The 22,020-nt window shown below is 31.4% G+C and overlaps 2 protein-coding genes across 6 annotated transcripts; both read right to left on the minus strand.

Moving 5' to 3' along the window:
• Nucleotides 1-7,048: 7,048 nt before the first annotated feature.
• Nucleotides 7,049-13,503, minus strand: RAD51B (DNA repair (Rad51) family protein). 4 transcript variants are annotated; one of them, XM_022290570.2, is made up of 14 exons: nt 13,287-13,502; nt 12,816-12,929; nt 12,573-12,725; nt 12,303-12,406; nt 12,140-12,203; nt 12,003-12,058; nt 11,485-11,565; nt 10,858-10,917; nt 10,662-10,753; nt 10,475-10,594; nt 10,136-10,279; nt 8,870-9,754; nt 8,667-8,781; nt 7,049-7,267 (listed from the first exon to the last, which is right to left on the minus strand). In XM_022290570.2, exons 1-12 carry the CDS (start codon nt 13,368-13,370, stop codon nt 9,711-9,713), a joined length of 1,116 nt encoding a protein of 371 aa, XP_022146262.1. In that variant the 5' UTR covers nt 13,371-13,502; the 3' UTR covers nt 7,049-7,267; nt 8,667-8,781; nt 8,870-9,710. The 4 variants fall into 4 exon arrangements, with proteins under 4 accessions (XP_022146262.1, XP_022146265.1, XP_022146266.1 ...); XM_022290573.2 differs by lacking the exon at nt 12,816-12,929 and having other exon boundaries at nt 13,287-13,503; XM_022290574.2 differs by lacking the exon at nt 10,136-10,279.
• Nucleotides 13,504-17,324: 3,821 nt separating this feature from the next.
• On the minus strand, nt 17,325-21,264 carry LOC111015394 (Transducin/WD40 repeat-like superfamily protein). 2 transcript variants are annotated; one of them, XM_022290407.2, is made up of 6 exons: nt 21,079-21,264; nt 20,670-20,921; nt 19,403-19,546; nt 18,619-19,311; nt 17,920-18,186; nt 17,325-17,717 (listed from the first exon to the last, which is right to left on the minus strand). In XM_022290407.2, the coding sequence occupies exons 1-5, from the start codon at nt 21,205-21,207 to the stop codon at nt 17,938-17,940; spliced, it is 1,467 nt and encodes a 488-aa protein (XP_022146099.1). In that variant the 5' UTR covers nt 21,208-21,264; the 3' UTR covers nt 17,325-17,717; nt 17,920-17,937. The 2 variants fall into 2 exon arrangements, with proteins under 2 accessions (XP_022146099.1, XP_022146098.1); XM_022290406.2 differs by having other exon boundaries at nt 17,325-17,722; nt 21,079-21,261.
• Nucleotides 21,265-22,020: the final 756 nt, after the last annotated feature.

Genomic DNA, 22,020 nt, shown 5'->3' on the forward strand with positions numbered 1-22,020 from the left:
CTCGACAGCTCGGTATAATTTTACATCAACATGATCCATGATATATAAATGAGGATTATTCTCTCTATTGGTACGAGTTATTTGAGTGAAATTAAAAACAAAATTATTAGGACCGTGTCTAAAACCACTTGAGATATTGTTGTCTTTAATCAATGAATTATATATTTATTTTAATACGATGCGAAATGGAGTATTAAAATTTTTCTCAAAGAGGAGTTGGGAGAGAGAGGAGTAGGGGTCTAGGCCCTGGGTTTCCTAGGACGACAAATAAATCACGTTTTTCGGCTTACAAAATTTCAGTTGCCTTTAGCTTGGCCGCAATTGTTGACTCAGTTTCCACTTTTGTATTTGTTTTATTAAATTTATGGTTTTATGGGTTTTTCAGATATATGGGTGTATCATTTTGGAGCGTATTAAAATAAATAATCGTGGGAAACATCAAAATCTTAGGGAAAATCAAATTTGTCCAAACAAATACTTTAATCTAATTTTTAATACTTTTCTCCCCCCCCCCCCCCCCCCCCCCCCCCCCCCCCCCCCCCCCCCCGATTTTTGCCTTTTCCTATGTTCAACGTGATTCCCCTTCACATGTCAATTTGTACAGAAGTGATCTTCTATTCCAAGTGTGTTAATTATGTACATCTCTGCTATTGCTATATATATATAATTAATTAATTAATGTTGGGTTTCTTAACCAAATAGTTCCAGCTCTAGGTTAGCATTAATTTCTCACATCATTTAGTACTAACGGGAAGGTTTTGAGAAGGTTGGAAAATTCTAAAAGAATAAGATATCTATATGACGTGTTACCATGAACAAGGATAATTCTAAAAGAATAAGATATTCATATGATTTCAAGGGGTCGTTTGTTTTTTGGGAATCGAGATGCCCGGAATCTTTAGATGCTTTCCAAAATTTTAGATGTCCGACATCTTCAGATGATTACGTTTGTTTCATAGGAAAATATATAAGGATGTGTAGGAATATCTGGATAGCCACGTTTGTTTTGCATGATTTATTTATGAGAATATTTTAAATTTATATAATGTTCCAAAAACGCCCTTACAAATAGTCATATAATTTATACATTCATCTAATATAATTTGCATTTATATAATAGATTTTCTTAAATTAATTTAATATTTTAGATTTTTTTATATTAATTGCGAATATGTATTAATTTTTGTACGTTATTAGGTAGAATTCATATTAATATAAGACTTTTTTTAAAGTAATTAATATTGAATATAAATTTCATTTTCAACTTTAATATTTTTTAAAAAATATAATTATATAATTAATGTTATATGTGGTAAAATGCAATTATTATATTATCAAATTATATTCTTTTAAGAAGAAAAATATCAAAAGTAGGTTGATGGTTCAAAAAATATTTACTTTAAAATTATGTATTTAAGATAATAGATATTATTCATAATAATTCATTCAAAATATTAAAAGTAAATGGAGATATTATATAATTTAATTAAAGTTTATTTTATATGTAGATGTAATACATAAATATACGTAATTGCTTATTGGTCAATGAGTATATTAAATTATTTAAACTATAAAATTACAAATAAAACCAAAGGAATTTGATAAAAAAATATATATATATGAAAAAATAACGAAAGGGTAAAAATGTAAATATAGGATGCTCTCGACATGGGAATCATGGAAACCTACGTTTCAAAAGGACATCAAAATCGATTCGGATGCCTTTCCAAATAGACATCCTAGAATACCCAAGCATCTCGAGATACCCGGGTATCTTACATTACCACAAAACAAATGTGAGAATTTTGAGTTCCCATGAAACAAACGGCCCCTAAATTTTACCCTAGAGAGAAATAGACTCATAATCGACGAACGCTACAAAACTTCATTTTTTTTCTACGCTTCACATAAACTCAATAATAACTTAAGTATCAGAGTGTTTGTGGCTAACACCACATCACGTGTAATTTTTATTTGTTCGAAGGTTTAGTCGAATTTCTTTATTCTAAGAATAGTAGTACGAAATTTATAAATCTTCTGAATCAAAGTTACGTGTGTAACACATTATAAAGTATTTTATATAAGGGTTAGACAATTTAAAATAATTTTTTATAATCATGATCATAAATGTATGAATAATTTTAACTAAATCCAACCCTAGCATAATTTAATAGATGAGACAAATATTATTAAGGGTAGGTGATTCAACGTTTTACCACTGCAGTTGTTGACTAAAAAACAATTAATCAGCTGAAATTTGCCAAAATTTTCCCCTAGGAGCAATGAACTTTGAAAGCAAAGAAAGGAGATGACCTACACGTGGCAGTGCAGATAAAAAAAAAGAAAATCAAACATAAAAGAGGAAAGAGAATGACAGATAAATTAGAATTTAAATGCGACATAATTAGTACCTTCCCCATTCGGTAATCGTTTCGCCTAAAAAAACCCATTTTACTAACCCAATTATTCTAATTTTAGCAACCCCACTACCTCACCATTGCCGATTACGACGTTTCAATGTGCCCTATCCGGTTGCAGGTAATCTTAATATCCCCACTTCCAGCTGTACTCAGAGTCTTTACGCCTGCCAATCCCAACCTGCCACGTCAGAAAAGTTAGGACTTGAATTAAATTTTCTGCTAGTTACAAAAATTAGGTTAAATTATTGAGTTTTTCTCTACCAATTTTGGCTAAACAGTAAACTGTTTTTCTTTCCCTCTAAAAACCGGCATTTTCCTCTTACTTTTTACTCAACCTAAAACTTTAATACAGTCGACTGAAACAATCAGCTAAATAATAAAAATATTAGTTCATTTTTCATCTAAATAATAATATGTCACATATTTAACAGGACAACGAGGCAGAAGATTTGTGAAGTTAGAGGAACAAAATTGAAAACTAAACTTTTATTATAAAATAAAATTGAAACTGAGCTCAAATTATAGGGACTAAATTGATAATTTGACTTAGAAGAAATTATCATTATAAATATTAAAATCACTGCTTAATAACTTGTGATGCCATTTAATAAGTCATGATTTTCAAAAAAAAAAAAAGTAAAGTAAAGGATATATCAGTAGAACAATAGTTAAGATCAGTTATATAATTATTTTAATTTTAATTAAACTGTAAAATTATAAATGATGTTCCTGCAATGCCTGGGTTATGGTTTGCTTCGGGAAAACTATATTCGTCCTAATTATGAAGTTAACCAAAAAAAAAAAAAAAAAAAACTCAATACACTGATATGAAACATTAGAAATACCCGCAACTTTTTGTTGGTACTTTTAAATATATTTATCATGTTTCTAGGAAAAATATATTCATCGTAAATTTGAAGGGTATTGATGGTAATTTGGTTCCAATCTCCTGCATAAACAATTATGACAAACACTCTCACATTAATATGATGCTAACTTTTATACACTTCGATGTTAAGTTATCAAAAGGCTCAATTGAAGAATAGGTTAAAGTAGAGTTGTGAGAGTGTACCTCACACACCAAACATCTTCTCATATTTATAAAGAGAATTTCTTTGATTGGTTTGGATGGACCAATTTGACTAAGTTTGAGTTGACTAAGGTTTGGTTTAGCTTAATGGTCCGACTTGAACGATTTGACATGAGTAGTTTGACACATGTCACTTCCTTAACTTTAATTCATCATAGGAATTTGATTGGTAATTTAACCTCTAACAAAATCTTTATTTAATTTATCCCTTGAATTTGAACCATTTTTACTCAAAAATATACTTTTAAATGTGTCAATGAATGACATAAATGTAATGTACTATTTTTACTACGATATAAAATTTTCAATTCCCTCACAAATCTCAAAATATAATTGTTCATTTAAATGACCACAATCAATGTATGTTATACGAACCAAAAAGGAAAAGACAAAAAAGGAGTCTAGAAAATCGCCCCTCACTTAAAGTTCAATAAATTATCGGTCAAAATTAAAAGTTTGATCTCCAAACTATAAAGATTGTGTCTAATAAAAGAGTGATTTTATCAATCTTTCAATTTTATGTACAATAAATATTTACAATTAAATAAAACTTCAAATAAATAAGATAGAATTCTAAAAGCTCAAAACAAACTTGTAATTTAACGAAAAATCACATCAAAATCTACCCTAGTATGTATATAATATTCTCATAAAATATCTAATGCCACATTCTTATAAATTAATAATAAAAAATTCTTAAGGATTGCACATTTAATTAAATGGAGAATATATAAAATATTATTATTAAAAAAGAAAAGTTGAGTGAACCGAACCAAACCAAACACTCCAAAAGTTGTTAGCCAAAATCAAATAGAATTACCTAAAAGAAGAAAGAAATAGAGGATAAGAATAAATAATAATAATAATAATAAAAGAAAAGGCAATTAAATTGAGGTTGCAAATTGGCCCAAGTAGGCAAGTAGGCAGTAGGCACCAACAAATAAAAACTTTGATTCAAACCGCACTATGATGATGAAGCATTAAAACCAAAGCCAAACTCACCCACACGCATTTACTGCTTTTAAATCAGCGTGAACCCCACGCGACACATTTCCACTAAATATTTTATTAAAAACTATTTTTCTTTTTCTTTTTCTTTTTCTTTAAAGGATAAAAATGATGTTTTAAAATATGCTAAATTAAGTCCCTATGTGTTGTCCTTTCATTTCAATTCAATTTCTATAATTTAAAAATTTTTCCACTCTTATATATGCTTTTGATTTGAATAATGTTTATCTTCCGTATGATCATCATAAATCTCTAACCACCACTATAGGAGAGAGCAATATCCGAGGGAAGAGAAGATTAATTTTTGGTTAAAAAACACCTTTTGCTGTCTGTGCTTTGGTTAAAGTAACAATTTAGTACTTGAACTTTAGTTTGTAACGATTTAGTCCCTATACTTCATATTGATAATAATTTAGTCCTTAAACTTTAGTGTGTATCAATTTAGTCATTGTAATTTAAAGTTGGTAACGAATTAGTCTTTATCGTGATTTTTTTTTTGTTAAATTTCTTATATATATAGATTGACAAACAAAAGAGGAACCAATATTGTTTATAATTACAAAGATTAAATTGTTATACGATAAAATTTGATACTTAATTTTAATAAATTTTTTTACAATAGGGACTAAATTGTTACAAATTTTAAATGACAGATACTAAACCGTTACAAGTTAAAGTTTAAGGACTAAATTATTATTTTAGTGAAACTATAGAGACTAAATCGTTACAAACTAAAGATCAGGGACTAAATTGTTACTTTATAGGGACCAAATCTTTTTTTAACCTTAAATTCTTAATTTTTCTTTTTATTTGAAAAGTTTGTATCAAATTCTTAGTGGCTTTAGCTATTTTCAATTTTTGTTTGCTAATCCACCATATTTTAATTAGAGATATATGTATTTGGATGGTGTATGATTAGCTGTTCTTTTCAAATATTATGAATTGTCAATGTTGTTATAAGATATTGAATACGACTTAGACTTTTTATATTATCTATAAATTTATGTGAAAATGAATAAGAGCTACTTTTTTATATTAAAGTTTAATGCAGAGAAAATAAGGAGAGGAGAAATTGCTTTTTGAAGATTTAAATCTGATTCGTGGGATTATTAAATTTAAATTCTAAATTATTAAATTGTAAAATAAAATAAAATAAAATCAACAATTTGGGAAAGGCAGAGATGAGAGAAGAGAGAACTACAAATGGAGCATAAATTTTGCCCATTTATTTAATGGGGGGCATGTTGTCGGCAAGTTTATTGGAAACCCGTCGACGTGGACGTTCGGTATCCATTCATAGAAAGTAAATTTTATATTATTTTAAACGCTTCGTTTTGTCAAACTATCTATTTTTATAATGTTTTTTTATTAAAGATATTTAATATTATTTTATCATTTGCTCTCTCTCCCTCTCTCTCTAAACTCAATTATTGGTAATAGGTTTGAAATGATCGATATGTGTACTCCTACTTTTCCCTTTACTCGTGAAATGACGCTATTGACCCTCTCTCTCTCTCTCTATATATATATATATCTATTGTTATTATTATTTTCTGTTGGTTTATCTTATCCTTATAATAATAATATTTATTGGGTAAGTTTTAAATTATTGGCCCCGGTGGATCGTTGTATACCAACCAAACGAGGAATCGTCGTATTTATATTTTAGTACTTTCTCAAAATACTTGAGAAATTTTAGTCTTTTTTATTTTATTTTTTTTATAGAAAATGAACTGATTTTAATTTTTTAAGACACAGGAATTTTATTTTTCTCAAACAGATTTAAACTATTGATTACACCCAATTGTAATTTTTTAAAAGGATAACTTGTTTAATTAACGTGTCTTTTTTTTCTTTATGATTTTCAATCACGAGAGAAGCAAGGAATATTAAATTAATAACAAATGGGGATGGTCTAAATCTAGGTAAAATCCAATAAAAAAAACTAAAAATTACAAATCATGGTTTTCTATTTAGGACTTTAAAAAAAATAAAAAATTAGAGTGTTCTGTAAAAGCATATTGCAGAAATATCCTTCACATGAATCACTACTGTATTTTTAATTCATAAGAAACCTATTAATTTAATTCTTATGGATCAAGCCAAAAGTTAATAAGAAATATGAGGCGACCGATTCAAAAATGTTAAAGTATAGAACTCTTCCCATGTATTATAATTTAATTGAAAAATACGGAACTAATAGGATTTTTTTTTTAATAAAACATATCGAATGGAATGATTCAAACTCACGACTTTCTAGTCGGACATAAATGCGTTAATCTATTGAAGTATGTCAAGGTAGCATATAATCACTAGGATTACGAATATAATGTTACATAATAAAATAAGTATCATTGTGAAACGCATGGTAGCACCGAACACGAAACCACTATTAAAATAAAATAAAAAAGGAAAGAGACTACAAAAGGAGCATCCCATATTTATTTACAATATAATATAAAGCGATGATGCATTTCGAGGAGATTAAGATGTCGAAAATTAGTAATAAAAAATAGCCAAGTCCAACGTATTAGTGACTAACAAGGGTATTATGTCTCATTAATTTATTGCAAACAGCATCGGATCATTTCTGTACTTAAAAGCTAAACATGTTCAGACATTCATTAAAAAAACAAAAAAAAGTGCCAAGTTCTAAGACCAATTTGCAATTCTTTTTAATGCATTAATAATACCTCGGTTGCTGGCGCAGCCGATGACTCCCACATGTCAAATAGATACACACCATAATCTGTAGAGAGAGAGAGAGAGTAATCAGTCAAAATGGGATCCTATAAAATGGAAAAGGCAGAAAAGAGAAGAGGAAACCTTTAAAAAGTTAAGAGAAAAGAAAATGTCAATGTTTGGACTCTCCTCCCTTCCCCCACACCTCCAATTCTGGAAAACCTTTTCTTTTTTGTTTAAAAAACCCAACCAATAGAGGATGATTGCAAGTACTTCATGTCTACATGGGCTAAAACAAAAGCAACCCAGTTTCTGCTTTACAGTCCTTTTGTGTGTGCTTTTTTAAACTTTTTTTCCTTTCTCTTTTTCATAATGCTCCCTCTCCTATGACCCCAAGGTTCGAACTTAGGGAGACATCAAAGATCTTTTGTATTAAGCTCACCGGAAAGTTCAAGATACCTCTAAACCGGCAAGGGCCGGGTGTCTTGGAGGATTTTATCAAAACAAAATGATAATAAATAGCAAAAAGAAATGTTCTAAACTCAAGTTCTTTAGTAGGTAGGCAAGTGGAACAGGAAAGTAATTGGCTAAAAAATTTACCCCACTCTCGTCCTGTTTTGAAGGATTTTCAAATTTCAATCTTATTGAAGCAGATCCTAAAAGATTTTGTTCCGAGGGATTTCTTTATCTTTTTTTTTGTTCGTTTGTTTGTTTGCCCCAAGTGAATAGTCTTTTAAAAGCAATGGTACAGGGGAATAGCTGGTAGGGCTTTGATTTATGTGTGTGATTCATTCTTCAAATTGAAGGTTTGAGTTTAACTAAAAGGCTTGTGGTTTGATGGCATTGTCACTCCACCCAACATAAATCGTATCATATAAAGCACACTTTCTTCTCTTTTTCTTTTTCTTTTTTTAATATTACGTCCAAAGCAAAGCATGGTCAAGAGACAGCCAATAACCTAACCTTATACATACGACCAACATGTGGAAAATTACACAACCAACAAAGACAAAACTACTAAAGGCAAGAACAAGATTTTATTTGCACAGAAAAGGACAATTTTCAAGCCGGATTAAGGACAGTACATATGTTTCTAACTGGCTGGCTTCATCCCAAAGTTCTATGTTTCTACAACTTCGATTTTCTTTCTTTCTTTGTTTTGTTTTTCGTTTTCTGTTCTTTTTCTGTTAGTCTGCTCTTTCGTTTGTGACAATTGCAGGCCAATATTCCTTTCCTCTGTTGAAGGATTCGATAAGTTGCTGCATTCTTTATTCCTTATTTTTCTAAGTTAAAGGTAATTGGTGGATCTTGATCAGGTTTCTAATTATAAAATATAAAGTGGCTAGGATTAGTTAAATCACCTACAATCAAATAAATTAATGAGAATGGAGAATCTACTAGAAAGAGCATAAGTTATATGCAAACATATCAGCAATTTTAAAATGAAAAGTGTTTCAGCAAACCACCTTCCTTAATTTGGCAGTATCGAGATAACTTTCTTTCCAGACAAGCACTTGCAAAAATACCCATAAACAGGTTTTGGAGAACTCGACCTGTCTTCCAGCAAGCCATTTCCTTATCCTGAAATATAAAAAATAAAATTAACTTCAAATTTCCTTTTTTCCTCAAGTAGAACAAGTGTTAGAACAGGGTATCATTGAATCCAAACCTTCAGGTTCATAAACTCATTTTCTTTTCCTTCTCGAGCTTGCTGTACTTGAAATTTGGCATGATGAAGCACTCATGTGACCATAAAATATATTAGTCCATAACACAAATTCTATGCTTTCTATAGCGCCATTGTGTTCCAAGAGTTCCAAAGTCTAATGTTTTGCAATCTTTGAAACTCTAGTCTACTACACCAGATGTGGCAATCGCCACCTTCAGTTGGCCGAACAATAACAAACATTTTGGCCCTCCACCATCAAGATAATATTCAGAAGAAAAGCAGCATTTCAAGTATTGATGGCAACCATTTCAGGAGCATAATCTAAAAATTTCAAAACATATTCTATAACATATAGAACTTCAATGGCTGTAGGTATTTCATGAAGCATTATTGTCTCAAATAGGAGCTGGCTGAAGGATGATCAAATTGGTGCTAACCTTGTTCCAGCATTTTAATTAATCAAAATAAGGTCCTGCCTGTATTTTCCAAACATTTTTATCACTAAGCAACTAAGGCAGACAATTCCTCTCAACAAATATCATCCGCAGGTTTGATATCTTTTCCATCTTCTATGTTCCGCATGTTAGTTCTAAGCTATCCTGTAAAGACAACATGAAAAAAAAAAGAGAATGGTAGAATAAATTATGGATTTTCACGAAATAGGAAAGAAAATTCACGCATGAAATGAGAATGAAAATAATAATTAGGAATTGATTAACCATTTCCTTGTTAATTGACCGTTAATAACAGGAAACCACCAATTCAGTACAAGTCTCTCTCGTATGTGCATCATGACAAGCCAGAGATGTTAGCAGTCCCCTTCACATTTGAGTGGCAATAGTCACTGCTGATTTTCCCAATGGTTGCTGATAATATCACTGTATGCTGCGTTAACGTCGTAAAATCAAATGACTAAAAGATAACAAAGCTAAAAAGAAACCCAGTGTGATATATATGTTAGATTGAATAGTAGAATATAATACACAGAAAGCATCAACTTCTTGTATCCTTGGTGGAAATTTTTCACACAATGAGGCTGGGGGGCAATTTCATTAGCATCATGCAGGCAATGATATTGAATTTCCAATTATCAGTTTCAAATGTTTTGATAATTAGACTGAAGTTTAACAACAGAGTAAACATGTCATAGTTATTTCCAGTGTCATCGAGCTTCTAATTTAAGTCATCTAGATTTTTGACCAATGGGAGAGAAAAATGAAGGGGAAGGCACAGTTTATGTTGGTACTATTCTTCATAGGGAGAAACCTTGACAGTGAATCTCATTGATCTCTGTTCCACTCAGTTCTTTTCCACTGTCACTCAGCAATGAAATTCCGGATGAGGTTATGATGAAAGGGAAAGCTAGAGGTGGTGACATTGGAGACTTTGCAAGCTTGATGAACCTCTGACCTACAGGAGGAAGACTAAAATGATGAGTTATGAAACATCGTTAGAAGCAACTTCTCTGGTTTTAACCACTCCCTTTCATTTAAAACTGGAACAAGTTGAGAAGATGTCTGTAAGATAATGATCTATCGACACCTCAAGTGTCATTTTATGCATAATGCCAGCTAAAAGGAAGCATTCGGTAAAAAGTGTACCAACCAGATTTTGCTTCAAGCACCAAACGGATTGTCACAGAATGAGCCCAATGAACACCCAAGGCAGCAACAAGATGAGAGTCATATCCTGGAGAACATCCTTGAGCTCCACTGCTGCTCAGTTCTGCAACAGATAAGCTATAGTCAGTCCACGAATTTAATAAATTTTCAGATTGATAATATCACCCTACCTTGAAAAGAATAATGGGAAACCTCATTCCTGTTCCGGGATCGAACTTGGTTTGTCACAACAATTGGAATTCGTGCAAACTCAGCAATTGACCTGAAATAGTGGGAAATCAAATGACAGCACTCGAAAGACAAATGGAACAGTTACAAAACACAACAAAATCCAACGGGTGTAACTACGGTAGAAATAAGTCTCACTTGATAAACGAAATATGCCAACCCAAAGAATTCTGTATGGGTGCCCCTTGCTCATATTCCCTGGAAAAAGAACCCTTAGTTTAAGCATTTGAAGGAAACTACCAGAAATGCGCTATGAATGACATTCTTAACCCAATGCAGTTTTGTTTCAAATAACATGAAGAATTCTCCTCAAAACTACATTATAGCACAACAGTAGACCAAATAAACTGAGATTTGACATCTTTGGCCCATTGGAAAATAGTTTTGTTTCTAAAAATTGAGCTTATCTGTTCATTTTTTAGTTAACTTTTCCACTCTTTTAATCTTAGATATTTATTTAACATGAAGTTCTTGAAAACTACTATTTTTAAGCTTTAAAATTCGGCTAAGATTTTAGAAGAGTTATCCAAAGTAGATTTAAAGGAAAAAATGAGCATGAAAAAAAAAATACAAAGTTATTATCAAACAGACTCTTAGTTAATAATTGTGTGAAAAATGGAATAAACAGAAACATCTATAGAAGAAATCTACGTACGGAAAAACTGAAGCTAGTTAAACACAATCCAGTGAGACTCCAACTGAAGCTATAACGGAGACCTCATCCGGACAGAAGCTAGAGTAAGTCAAGAAAAAAAGCTGAGTTACCCAGTAATAAGAGCTGCCATGCTATCAATGATTACTAGCTTTACTTCTTGCTCAAGAAGTGAAACCTTGATTTTCTGCAAACTGGAAAGGAAACCGACAGCAGAAACTCCTCTTATCATGCCAGATATTGAAAATCTCAACAAAAATGAGTTGAGTATTCATGGACATTTCATGACAATATATCTTGAAGTACATAACCGTATTGCTTCAACAATGCAGATATTGGAAAAGCAAGTGCTGTATTCATTTTTCTTTTCCCTTTACCAGCTTCATTATTCTCACCAATGATGGATGAATATCCGTAGGTTATATTTGGATAGCCACAAAAGCTCAGTCCTCATAACCACCTCAGTGGTACTCTAAGCGAATATCCATAGGTTATATCAAATACCTCCGATTCCATAATATGTGAGAACATATTTTACTTAATCTTGTAGACTAACTTATGTTGTCATTTCCTTTTTCACAAATCATTTACATGGCTAGGCTAAACAACAATTTTTTACTTTGGTCCAAACCTCTCAGTGAATTCAGAAAGTGATGCTGGCCGCAAAACAAGAATCCTACCAGCCATCTGTAATGTAAATTGAGAATGATCCATCTTATTCACTTCAGATTAAAAATTGAAAGGAAGAGATAATAATGAGTTTAATACCTCTTGTGCCATGTCTTTCTTGTGAAATACATCAGGAAAGCTTCTCATACCAATTTCAATCATCCTGCAGAAAGAGACAGAGAGATGACAAACCAAAAAGTCGTGCACCCATTACACAAGATATAGCAAGATATACGACCAATAGCATGGTGACTGAAAATACCTTCTGGAACTAAACTTAGATTCTACATCAATATATATGACACGGCCCCCTAAACCTCCATAGCTTGGTGGCAGAGCAGCTAATAAAGAGAGTTTCAAGCAAAACTGAAATTCAACGACCAACAAAAGTAACAAGTCAGAAGAAATTAGTTTAAAATGCTTCACCTTCCAAGAAATCATATATTCTCAAATGATACTCAAATCGGTGAAAATTTTCAGTATATAGAAATGAAGATAATTAACAAAACAGAAAACTAAGAAAGAATCACACTTGCGTTTTGCCAATTCCAGCTGGACCAACGAGTTCTGTCAGGACGCCAAATGGGATTCCACCAAATAAGGCCTCGTCTAAACCTTTTAAACATGTGGAAAGATGCCCAGCTAAATGCTCATTTTGAAGTCTTTGCTCCATCAAAGAAAGCACCTGCAGACCCAAGTAGGACATCACTTCTAAAAGCAAGAAAAAAGAAATCACGTTCAACAACCAATTAAACAGAGTCAACTAATTGCTTACAGTCTGATAAGGAGGAGAAGTAATTTCACTAATGTGTGCAACTGCAAATGCAACTTCAGATAATCCCACATCCAATAACTCCAACAACTCAAATTCAGTTAAAGACAAAGCTTCCTGAGACAACAAATAAACTAATACTGTAATTCGACTAAGACTACAGATCTGAAAAATAATGCAGTCAGGAACAACTGAACAGTCCTGGAAAAATAACTCAAAACAGAAAATCTCGCTCAACACATAACATTATGACCTAACTCTAAATTTAGAACCATTGCAATTATTCAATTTCTACATCAAGGACCTCCAACTTGTGGTGAATTGAGAAACTGCAGCAGGCAGTAGCGTGTTAAATTGTAATCTACATAAAGTTTATGCTTCATCTCGGTTCCTATTGCGTATTAAACACGATCTGGATGAATAAATTGGCAATTAATGGAGAGAAACCACAAAGTTCCGAAGTTTCATCATTACCTTGGCTGTGGTAATATTACGCGCTGCAAAAATATTAGCTATCGATCTGGGTAATCCCATCTGACTGATTAATTTGTTCGCCATTCTATCTCCTTCAATCTCTCAGTCCCCTTTTTGCTTTCCCGCCAAATGCCAAACCCTAGAATGGTTGCTTGATCTGGTAAGCAGTTGAAATGGCGGCAAAACTGAAGACACCATCACCATATTTTGACTTAGTGATGAAATTATAAGAGTGATTTTTCGTACCTTTTCTTAAATAATGAAAATTGAACTTAATTAATTTAAATTTAAATCAGTTTTTAAATTATTCTTCATTATATGGTTGAAGTTATTTTTTTTTTAATTTTAAAAATACGAACGACTGCTTCTATCGTTATTCTAAAATTAAACATAGCTTTAATCCATAGGGTTATACTTTGAAGTTTTTTTAGAAGTGATGAATTTTTTTCCTTTCTTTTTTTTTCGAGAAATTATAAAGACGAGAATTTGAATTGTCAATTTTAGAAAACTTAATCATCGATATGCAATTATATGTGCATTTACCTGAATATTGATGTTTGATGGACGCTTTTGAAAAAAAAAGGTTACAAAAATATCTAATATTACTTAAATGAGTTCAAACCTAAACATTTTTTTCACTAGAATTTATGTTAATACTGTTTGTATTTTAATATTTTATCTATGTTTTTACAATTTATTGAAAATTTTAGGTTTTTTAATTCCTATATTAATTCGTTTTGATTTGTATATTTTAAAAACATCTGTAATTTCAACTTTAATTCTTATACTTTCCAAATGTCAATTTTGTATCTAAATTTTTAAAAATTGACTATTTTTATTATTCATTTTATTATTTATCTCTTTCTCTAATAATAATTTTAACATGAGATATCACTCGATAAATTTCTTAAAACATAATTCTAAATTTGTATAAATGAGTTACAAGTAAAGACTAAAATGTGGTCACTTTTTTAAAGTATAAAGACTAAAATAAGTATAGGAATTAAAATAAATAAAAGTTGAAAATAGGAACATTAACTAGTATTTTAGAATTGAGTCATTTCACATATCATAAATATGAACCTATATATGTGTGGTTCAACTTAATAACAAATTTACTAACTGCCAATTTCAATTTAGCACAACTAATTAAGACATCTATCTCTAACCAAATGGTGAATTTGAATCTCTACCTTCATGTATTGTATTAAAAAAGAACAAATTAGCAACCAAACAAGAATTAATATTACATAGTCGGTTTAGAGAATTGATGGTAATTAGCCTTTGGATAATAGCTAGTCTATTCACTTTTCACTTGACAAAACTTCTTTAAAGGATTTTTTTCTTTTTTTTTCTTCATTTATATGTTTTATAATTTATTTGACAAACGAAAAATAAATTTTCAAACTAAAACTTATCCTAGGATAAAAATTGTACAATTTTTACAATGCAAGGTGACGTTGCTAACACTTATTCAAATTTAAGGTGCAATCTTAATGAAATTGAAAGTTTATGGTAAAAATTAATTAACACAAATTATTAGGGATTAAAATAAATATTTTTCTTTTAGTTTTTTTTAGATATATGCTAATTATCGCGGAACCATGTTCATTTTTGCAGATTTATTTAGCCTGCCAACCTAGCAAATTGGTAGATTAATTCAAATTCTAAGTTTAGTATGTGATTCTTCAAATTGATAATGTAGACACGATATCATACCATTAAAAAGATATCTACATTTTCAAAATTATTTTATTGATCAACAGCAATAAATTTCCATAAAAATAGACCATATATTATGAGAATGAAATAAATTAAAATACAAACATCTCTTGATATGAGATAGAAACCAAATAACAATAGCAAAGTACTACACGACACAAACTTGACTTGTTGTACTCAAAAAGGAAAAAAAAAAGTATATAAAAAATACAAACTCGACTTTCATCTTAAAAAACCTACTATAATAAAAAAATAAAAATAATAAAACTTTAAACCATGTTTTCATCTTTGAATTTTCGTAATTCTTACCTTTGAATTTCCGAACTTTCAACTTCTAATTTTGCATAAAAAAATCAGAATATTTTTTAAACCATCCAACTAAAGAATATTTTACCTAAAAGTGGTAGTTTTTAGAGAGAAACATTTGAAACCGATATCGAATTTAAAAACAAATTCAAATTTCTATTGATGAATAAAAAAAGAGTTTTTTTTTTTTTTTTTTTTTAATGAGAAAAGAGTAATTTTAAAAGCAATGTTGGTAGATTAAAACAAAATATTAAAAAGTTGATATATTAAAACAAAACAAGTATTAAAGTTAATCCATCAAAATAGTATTTTAAAAGTAGTTCCCAAAATAGATAACCTCCAACCTTAAAACGAAAAACACTTATAAAGATGGAGGGGAGGCAAGAGCAACCATTTCTTAAACAAGAAATTAAGCAGGAGAGTTTTGCGTGTAATTTGTGAGAATCAGCCATCGTGGATTTTTCCTCGACCAAACTTCTTCATCAGCGCCACTCCCACATGGGAGGTTAAAGACACTACAAAATCACAAAAACTCTTGAAAATTTGAGCTTTGACGTTGCCTCTGCTCAGTGGCAGGCTTGAGTATCGTCTGGTTTTCGACCGAGATGAAGCAAATGACATGACTAAATTTAGATCAGTGAACCACCAAGGACACTAAAAGAAAGATGAATTTGATAGAATGAAAATGGAGGTTGGTTTAAGAGTTGTATTTATATACCCAATTTATGCCACCAAGCAGTATTGAATGTGATGGGTGCTTGATTTTAATAACCAGAAAAAAAATGGATAAAGTGCAAAAAGGAAAAGAGGAAAGGTCTTGTTGTACTAAAATAAATACATAAATAAATAAATAAAAAGGATTCCATGCCTGTATCTTCTTTCGCAGCTGGCAGCCAAGTCAATATGTTTTCACTTTTCAGTTCTTCAACATCATTTTTTCGCCCATTTGAAAATCTATATTTTTTTGTTCACTCTATTTTTTTACTGAATTTTTAATAGTTAATAGTCATATGGAAAAATACGAAGTTCTTGTAAATAGAAAATGTACTACATACTCACTTTTTACAAATTGTTCGTGATGTGTGACTAAATCATGGAGATCAAATTAAAATTTACAGAGATCAAATAAAAACATATAAAATAATAGAGCCAAAAATTAAATCACTACGAAGTTGATTTAGGTTCTAGTTCTACTGCCCATGTTGCTATTTTATTTTTATCTTTTTATAGGTAGAAATATAATAATTAATTTTATTTAATAAAAAAACACTAACAAAATGAACGTGTGATTAATAAGAAATTAGATTTGTATATTTTTTTAAATTATAATAATTTTGTAAATAGCCTAGCTACTGGATTTTTTTTTTTAATCTTAAAGAGAAGAAAAAATTAACCATCATGGAATGGCTCAAGTGGTCTGTAAATAGTAAAGGACTTAGAGGGAATGAGCTCAAACCATGGTGGTCATCTACTTAGGATTTAATATCCTACGAGTTACCTTGTCAACCAAAGGTAATAGGGTCAGGCGGTTGACCCGTGATTAGTCGAGGTGCGCGCAAGCTAGCCCGGACACACGGATTTAAAAAAAAAAAAGAAGAAGAAGAAAAAATTGGTTAACTTTTATATATGATTTAGTTCTATATTAATAAATATTTTAAAAGTCAATATTTTCTTATTTCCTTAAGATGAAAAATTCATAAAAAATCGCAATAAAAAAATAATAATCGCATTATCAAAGAATAATAAATATGCAATGGGAAAGCAGAAAGACTTGTGTTCCAAGTCGTACACTAAGAAGCAGGGCGGCTTGGACGGCTGATTGGTCAAGCCGCCCCCAGCTGTTCTCTCAACTTCAGTCAATGAAATTTTTAATATTAAACAAAGACTTGCACAAGGAAAACACCAAGAATTTGCAAATATTAATAAGAAAAAAAAAACAGCTAAAACCTAAACTAACACACGAAATCCATTTGCAAAATCATAATCTTGTTGTTATATTTGCAAATATGGTAATATGAATGGCAACCCACTAAATTTTTTCAAAAGCTCACTAAACAATATTTGAAATTTACATATATCTTAATTTCAAGACAATGAATCAATTCAATACTATGTAGTTGTAAAAGCAAGCTTGTAGGATGCTATGCACTATTCTTACAAAACAATGACTTGACTGAAAATTTGCCAGATTTTATCCACTAAACTTACCAAACATCCTCGTTGTGCATTTGTCCTCTTTTTGACTTGTTTTTTGAAATATACAAATGCAAATGTCAACGAAACAAATGAATCAAACAGAATGCTTCCAAATAGTTAGGGAGTTTGAATCTTACTCGCAATTTTATGACGAGATGCGACTGCGAGGTTGTTTCTTCAAGCTCTATATTCCACAAGTTCACACTGCTGAGCTGAATATAACGTGAAGCACGAATGAAAATCTCATAAACATAGCTGAAAGTTTCAGCACATGACTCCTTTGTCACATTCAGACACATCAATACAAATAAAAGAAACACACAACTTATTGAGGACTTTGATGGGCTGGCTGTCAATGTGATCCAAAATATTTGCAATGAAAAACAAACTCAGAGAAACCATCACTTACTTTTCTTAATGTGGAGTGCTAGCTGATGTTACACTCAGAAGAAACTTCTGCGGGATCTTCTTCAGAAGAGGCATTACCATTTACGACTTCCAGATTATATGCTTCCCACTCGTTTTCTTCATCGCTGTCGATATCAGCTGTGGTGCGTCTTCTCTCTGTAAATGCAGATGCCTGTCTTCTTTGGAGGCGTAGGACGTGCATGATAACATCAGGAGTAAGGGTCACCAGAGAGTGGTCTTCTCTTCCTTGCCTATTGGACTCCATTATCTGCTCAATGACGCATCCATAGTAAGATAAGATCTCTTGAGAAACTGAATGAGTACTGAATTTCATGCCCCATTTCTTAAAAATTACATGTAATTTGCAGTTCGATTTTCATCTCTTTTCGATGAATCATATCAAAGTACAAGCAAGTTTTGTTAGTATAAATTCTTTTTAATGCAAAACAGGTAGGCAGAAAATCCCGGTTTAAAAATGATTAAAAGTTTGTTGCCTGAACTTTTACAGTATATGTGATAGGTCCTTGAATGTTAAAAAGTATCTAATAGGTCTTTAAACTGTAAACGTGTCTAATAAGTTAGGGATCTATTAGATACATTTTAAAATTCAAGAGCCTACTAAACTAACTTCAGAAACTTCATGCAGAAGAGAGAATGAGATGAACCAAAGGAACAAGGCACTTGAGAGTGGTAATATTACTTGTTCTATGTCATCAGGCAACGGAGGAACATCACAAGCGATGGGAGTCCAGATCTTTACATCATTTTCAATGCCACAAGTAGCAAGAATAGGCAGATGTGGATGGGGCTCGATATGATTTACAACGTTACGATCACCGACCATTGACTTAACGATTACGGCCTCCTTCTTCTTCCAAATATATATATGACCACAATCAGAGCCACTCATTACATATTCTGCATTGGGGCCAAAGAAATTCACACCTTTAACTGTTGCTGAATTTCTGTGTCCAGAGAAAACCTGTGGCTGTTCAAGTTTCATCAACAAATTCTCAGATGAGGCAGTCAATGGAGAGGGGCCTAGCCCCATATTCTTCTGAAACAAATAAATAAGCTCGTCACTGTAAGTAATTAGCAGCTCACTTGAATTTGAGAAAGCCAATCCCGTGATGTGGAAATTGTTAGTTTGGATCAGATGATGTGGGCAGAAGGTATCAAGAACTCTGTCAGATTTTACTAATGCATCACCTCGGCAACTTCTCATGTCGTACAAACGTGCATATTCGTCCGAACCACCCAATGCAAAGTAATTTGGATTACTTGGGTTAATTACAATGGCATTCAGTTCAACACTTTTCGGAGGCTGCTTGCTTCTTTCAGTAAAGGAGGTGCAATAGAAAAGTTTTGTGGTAGAAGTGTTGCGTAGATCGAACTGCAAATTCGGAATTAAAAAGTAATCCATGTCGTAAATGGAAAACAAAAGCTTCAATGGATGATCATACAGATACAGCATATTCACTTACATGCTGGACAAGACCATCTTCGCCGCAGCTGTAAAGTATGTGTGGGCTTCCAGGCTCCACTGCAAGTTCATGAACAGAGCCTTGATGCTCTCCCAACATTTTCGTAACAACTCTGCCATCATCCAAGAGTTGCCCAAGTCTTACCTGCACAACAAAGAGAGAAAAAAAACAAAACAAGAACAAACATTTTAGTAGAAAACATTCCCAAATTTTACAAGATTAGAGAAGACAAAGTTGGATCAAAACCATATGTCTCCACACATACTTTAAATTGATATACAATATGGAAACTGCAGACACAATATGAAAGAAAAAAACTATTCTCGATTAACCAGATCAATCTTCTACAATTTATAACCATCAACACATCAATTTTACAATACACACCTTCAGTTCTGTCTTCTATCTCGCAGTAGAACCTGATCTTGTTGTTCGTATATAATAATTAAGGACCATTTGATAACCATTTCGTTTGTAGTTTCTATTTTTTAAAATTAAGTTTGTAAGCACTACTTTCACCCAGGTATTTCTTTGTTTTGTTATCCACATTTTAGAAATATTTTTAAAATATAAGCTAAATTTTATTTCTAAACACTCGAGGACTCAAACTTGGATCATGGGTGTCAATACCCAAGCCTTTTGCCACAATACCAATACCCAAGAGTAAAATATAAGCTAAATTTTGAAAACTAAAAAGGTAGTTTTCAAGAACTTGCTGGCTAAAAATTCAAGTGCGTTCTTAAGAAATGTGAACCATACCAAAGAAATTGTGAGCAAACCAATATAATTTTCAAAAATTAAAAACTAAATAGTAACCAAAGGGAGCCTAAGTTATTTGAAATTGACCCAATCTGAAGCGGGAATATTAGGCAAAAGATAGACCCAAAAACGATGCTGAAGTCATGAGAAACAATATAGACGTAAGAGTGACTTCTCATTGGAACTAACAGTAAACACAGTTTCATTTTAGAGAGCCTAACTTATTTTACAAGAAACTTGATGAAGACTGATCAGGCAACCTTACAAGTTACAAATATTTCTTCCTCAAAGCCTCAATAATTCAAGGATGCAAGAGAATGGAAGACTCTGAAAACAATAAAAGTCAAAGCTAGACAGATAAATGGCCTAAAAATGAACAAAAACTTGAGCAATAAAGCCCCTTTTCTTGCAAAAAGGAAGTAAACGAATCGAAAAAAATGTGTGAAGATTGCAGAATATTTCAATTCATGAAACAAACAAAACCAGAGGAGCCATTGTAGAAAATCACCTTGCCATCCGCAGCTGAGGTTACTATTTTCTGATCATCAGATAATGGCATAATTTTGGTCTGGAATATGTTATCCAAATGACCAGAAGGATACGAAAACCTCATAGAATTTCTTGCCCAATCCCACAGTATAACTTTGCTGTCATCGGAACCGGATACGAGAAGATCACCAGTCGAGTTAAATTCTACAGCATTTACACAACCATCGTGACCATTTAACTTATTTTCAAGATTCAGCTGCTCTACAATAATCTGCATTAAGTTCAGTAAATAAGATACATGTTGCAGTTGCGGTAACAGGCAAAGCAAAATTAAGAAGGAAATCGAATTCAAAATTTAGCAATTACTGAATTGATTGGAAAGAAAACGATAAAACCGGATTAAAATTCAACACAGAAATTTCAGGAACCTGTGAAGCACTGAATCGGCGGGAGAAGTTTCTCGGTCGACCGATACCAATTTCTCTATCGGAAATCTCAGCAAATCCACAGTTCATTCCTTCGTAACAGGACTTCATCCGAGATAATTTTTTCCACATACAGGTTTCTGTTTTTTTCCGGAACAAAATGAATTCAACAACTCGAACGACAAAAATCGTGCTTAAACGATGCCCCTACGCCGAAGCCGCCACGTGTTGAAGGTAGTCTTTTTCTTGTTTATTATGTTTATTATTATATTTTCTGGTTCCTTGGTGATGAATATTGGTTTGGAAATAAGTTCCGTAATATAAAAAAGAGTTTCATTGGGAGAAATTGGAAGAAATGTCCTTATTTTTGACCCCCTAATTTGATTTTTCAACCGATTTGTATATTTACATCGAATCTTTGTAACAAAATAAATGATAATATCTTAAATATTTATCTATATATTATCTAATATCGAATTAAGATCTATAACTCGATGTTTATTTATATGTTCAAAAAGTACTAAAAAAAACTTAAAATTTTATTTTTAAAAGTCGTATGTAGAATAGATAATTCATAAAAAAATTATTAAATAAAATAAAATAAATATAAATATAAATATATATCATTTTTATGTTGAGTAAATAAATATTTTTAAAATTAATAATAAGTTCCGGCAACCCCAAACTTAATTTAGGTAAAATCTTGAACCAAATCAATCAAGTTTTTTTGAACCATGTAAGTTAAATTATTTATTTAGATTCAGCTTTATAAAATTTTAATTACATTTTCTTAACCTCCAAGTTAGTTACCGATAAACTATGCCTATGTCGGTAAATTTCAATTAAATATTTAGATACTCATATAGAACCAGCATTTAAAATAAGACAGATGACAGATGACAAAATAAAGTGACATATATACACTTCTAGAATTGTACCAAAAAA

This window comes from Momordica charantia (genome assembly GCF_013281855.1).
Source record: "Momordica charantia cultivar OHB3-1 chromosome 2 unlocalized genomic scaffold, Mcharantia_2.0 BLBB01000002.1, whole genome shotgun sequence".
In the NCBI taxonomy this organism is placed as follows: domain Eukaryota; kingdom Viridiplantae; phylum Streptophyta; class Magnoliopsida; order Cucurbitales; family Cucurbitaceae; genus Momordica; species Momordica charantia.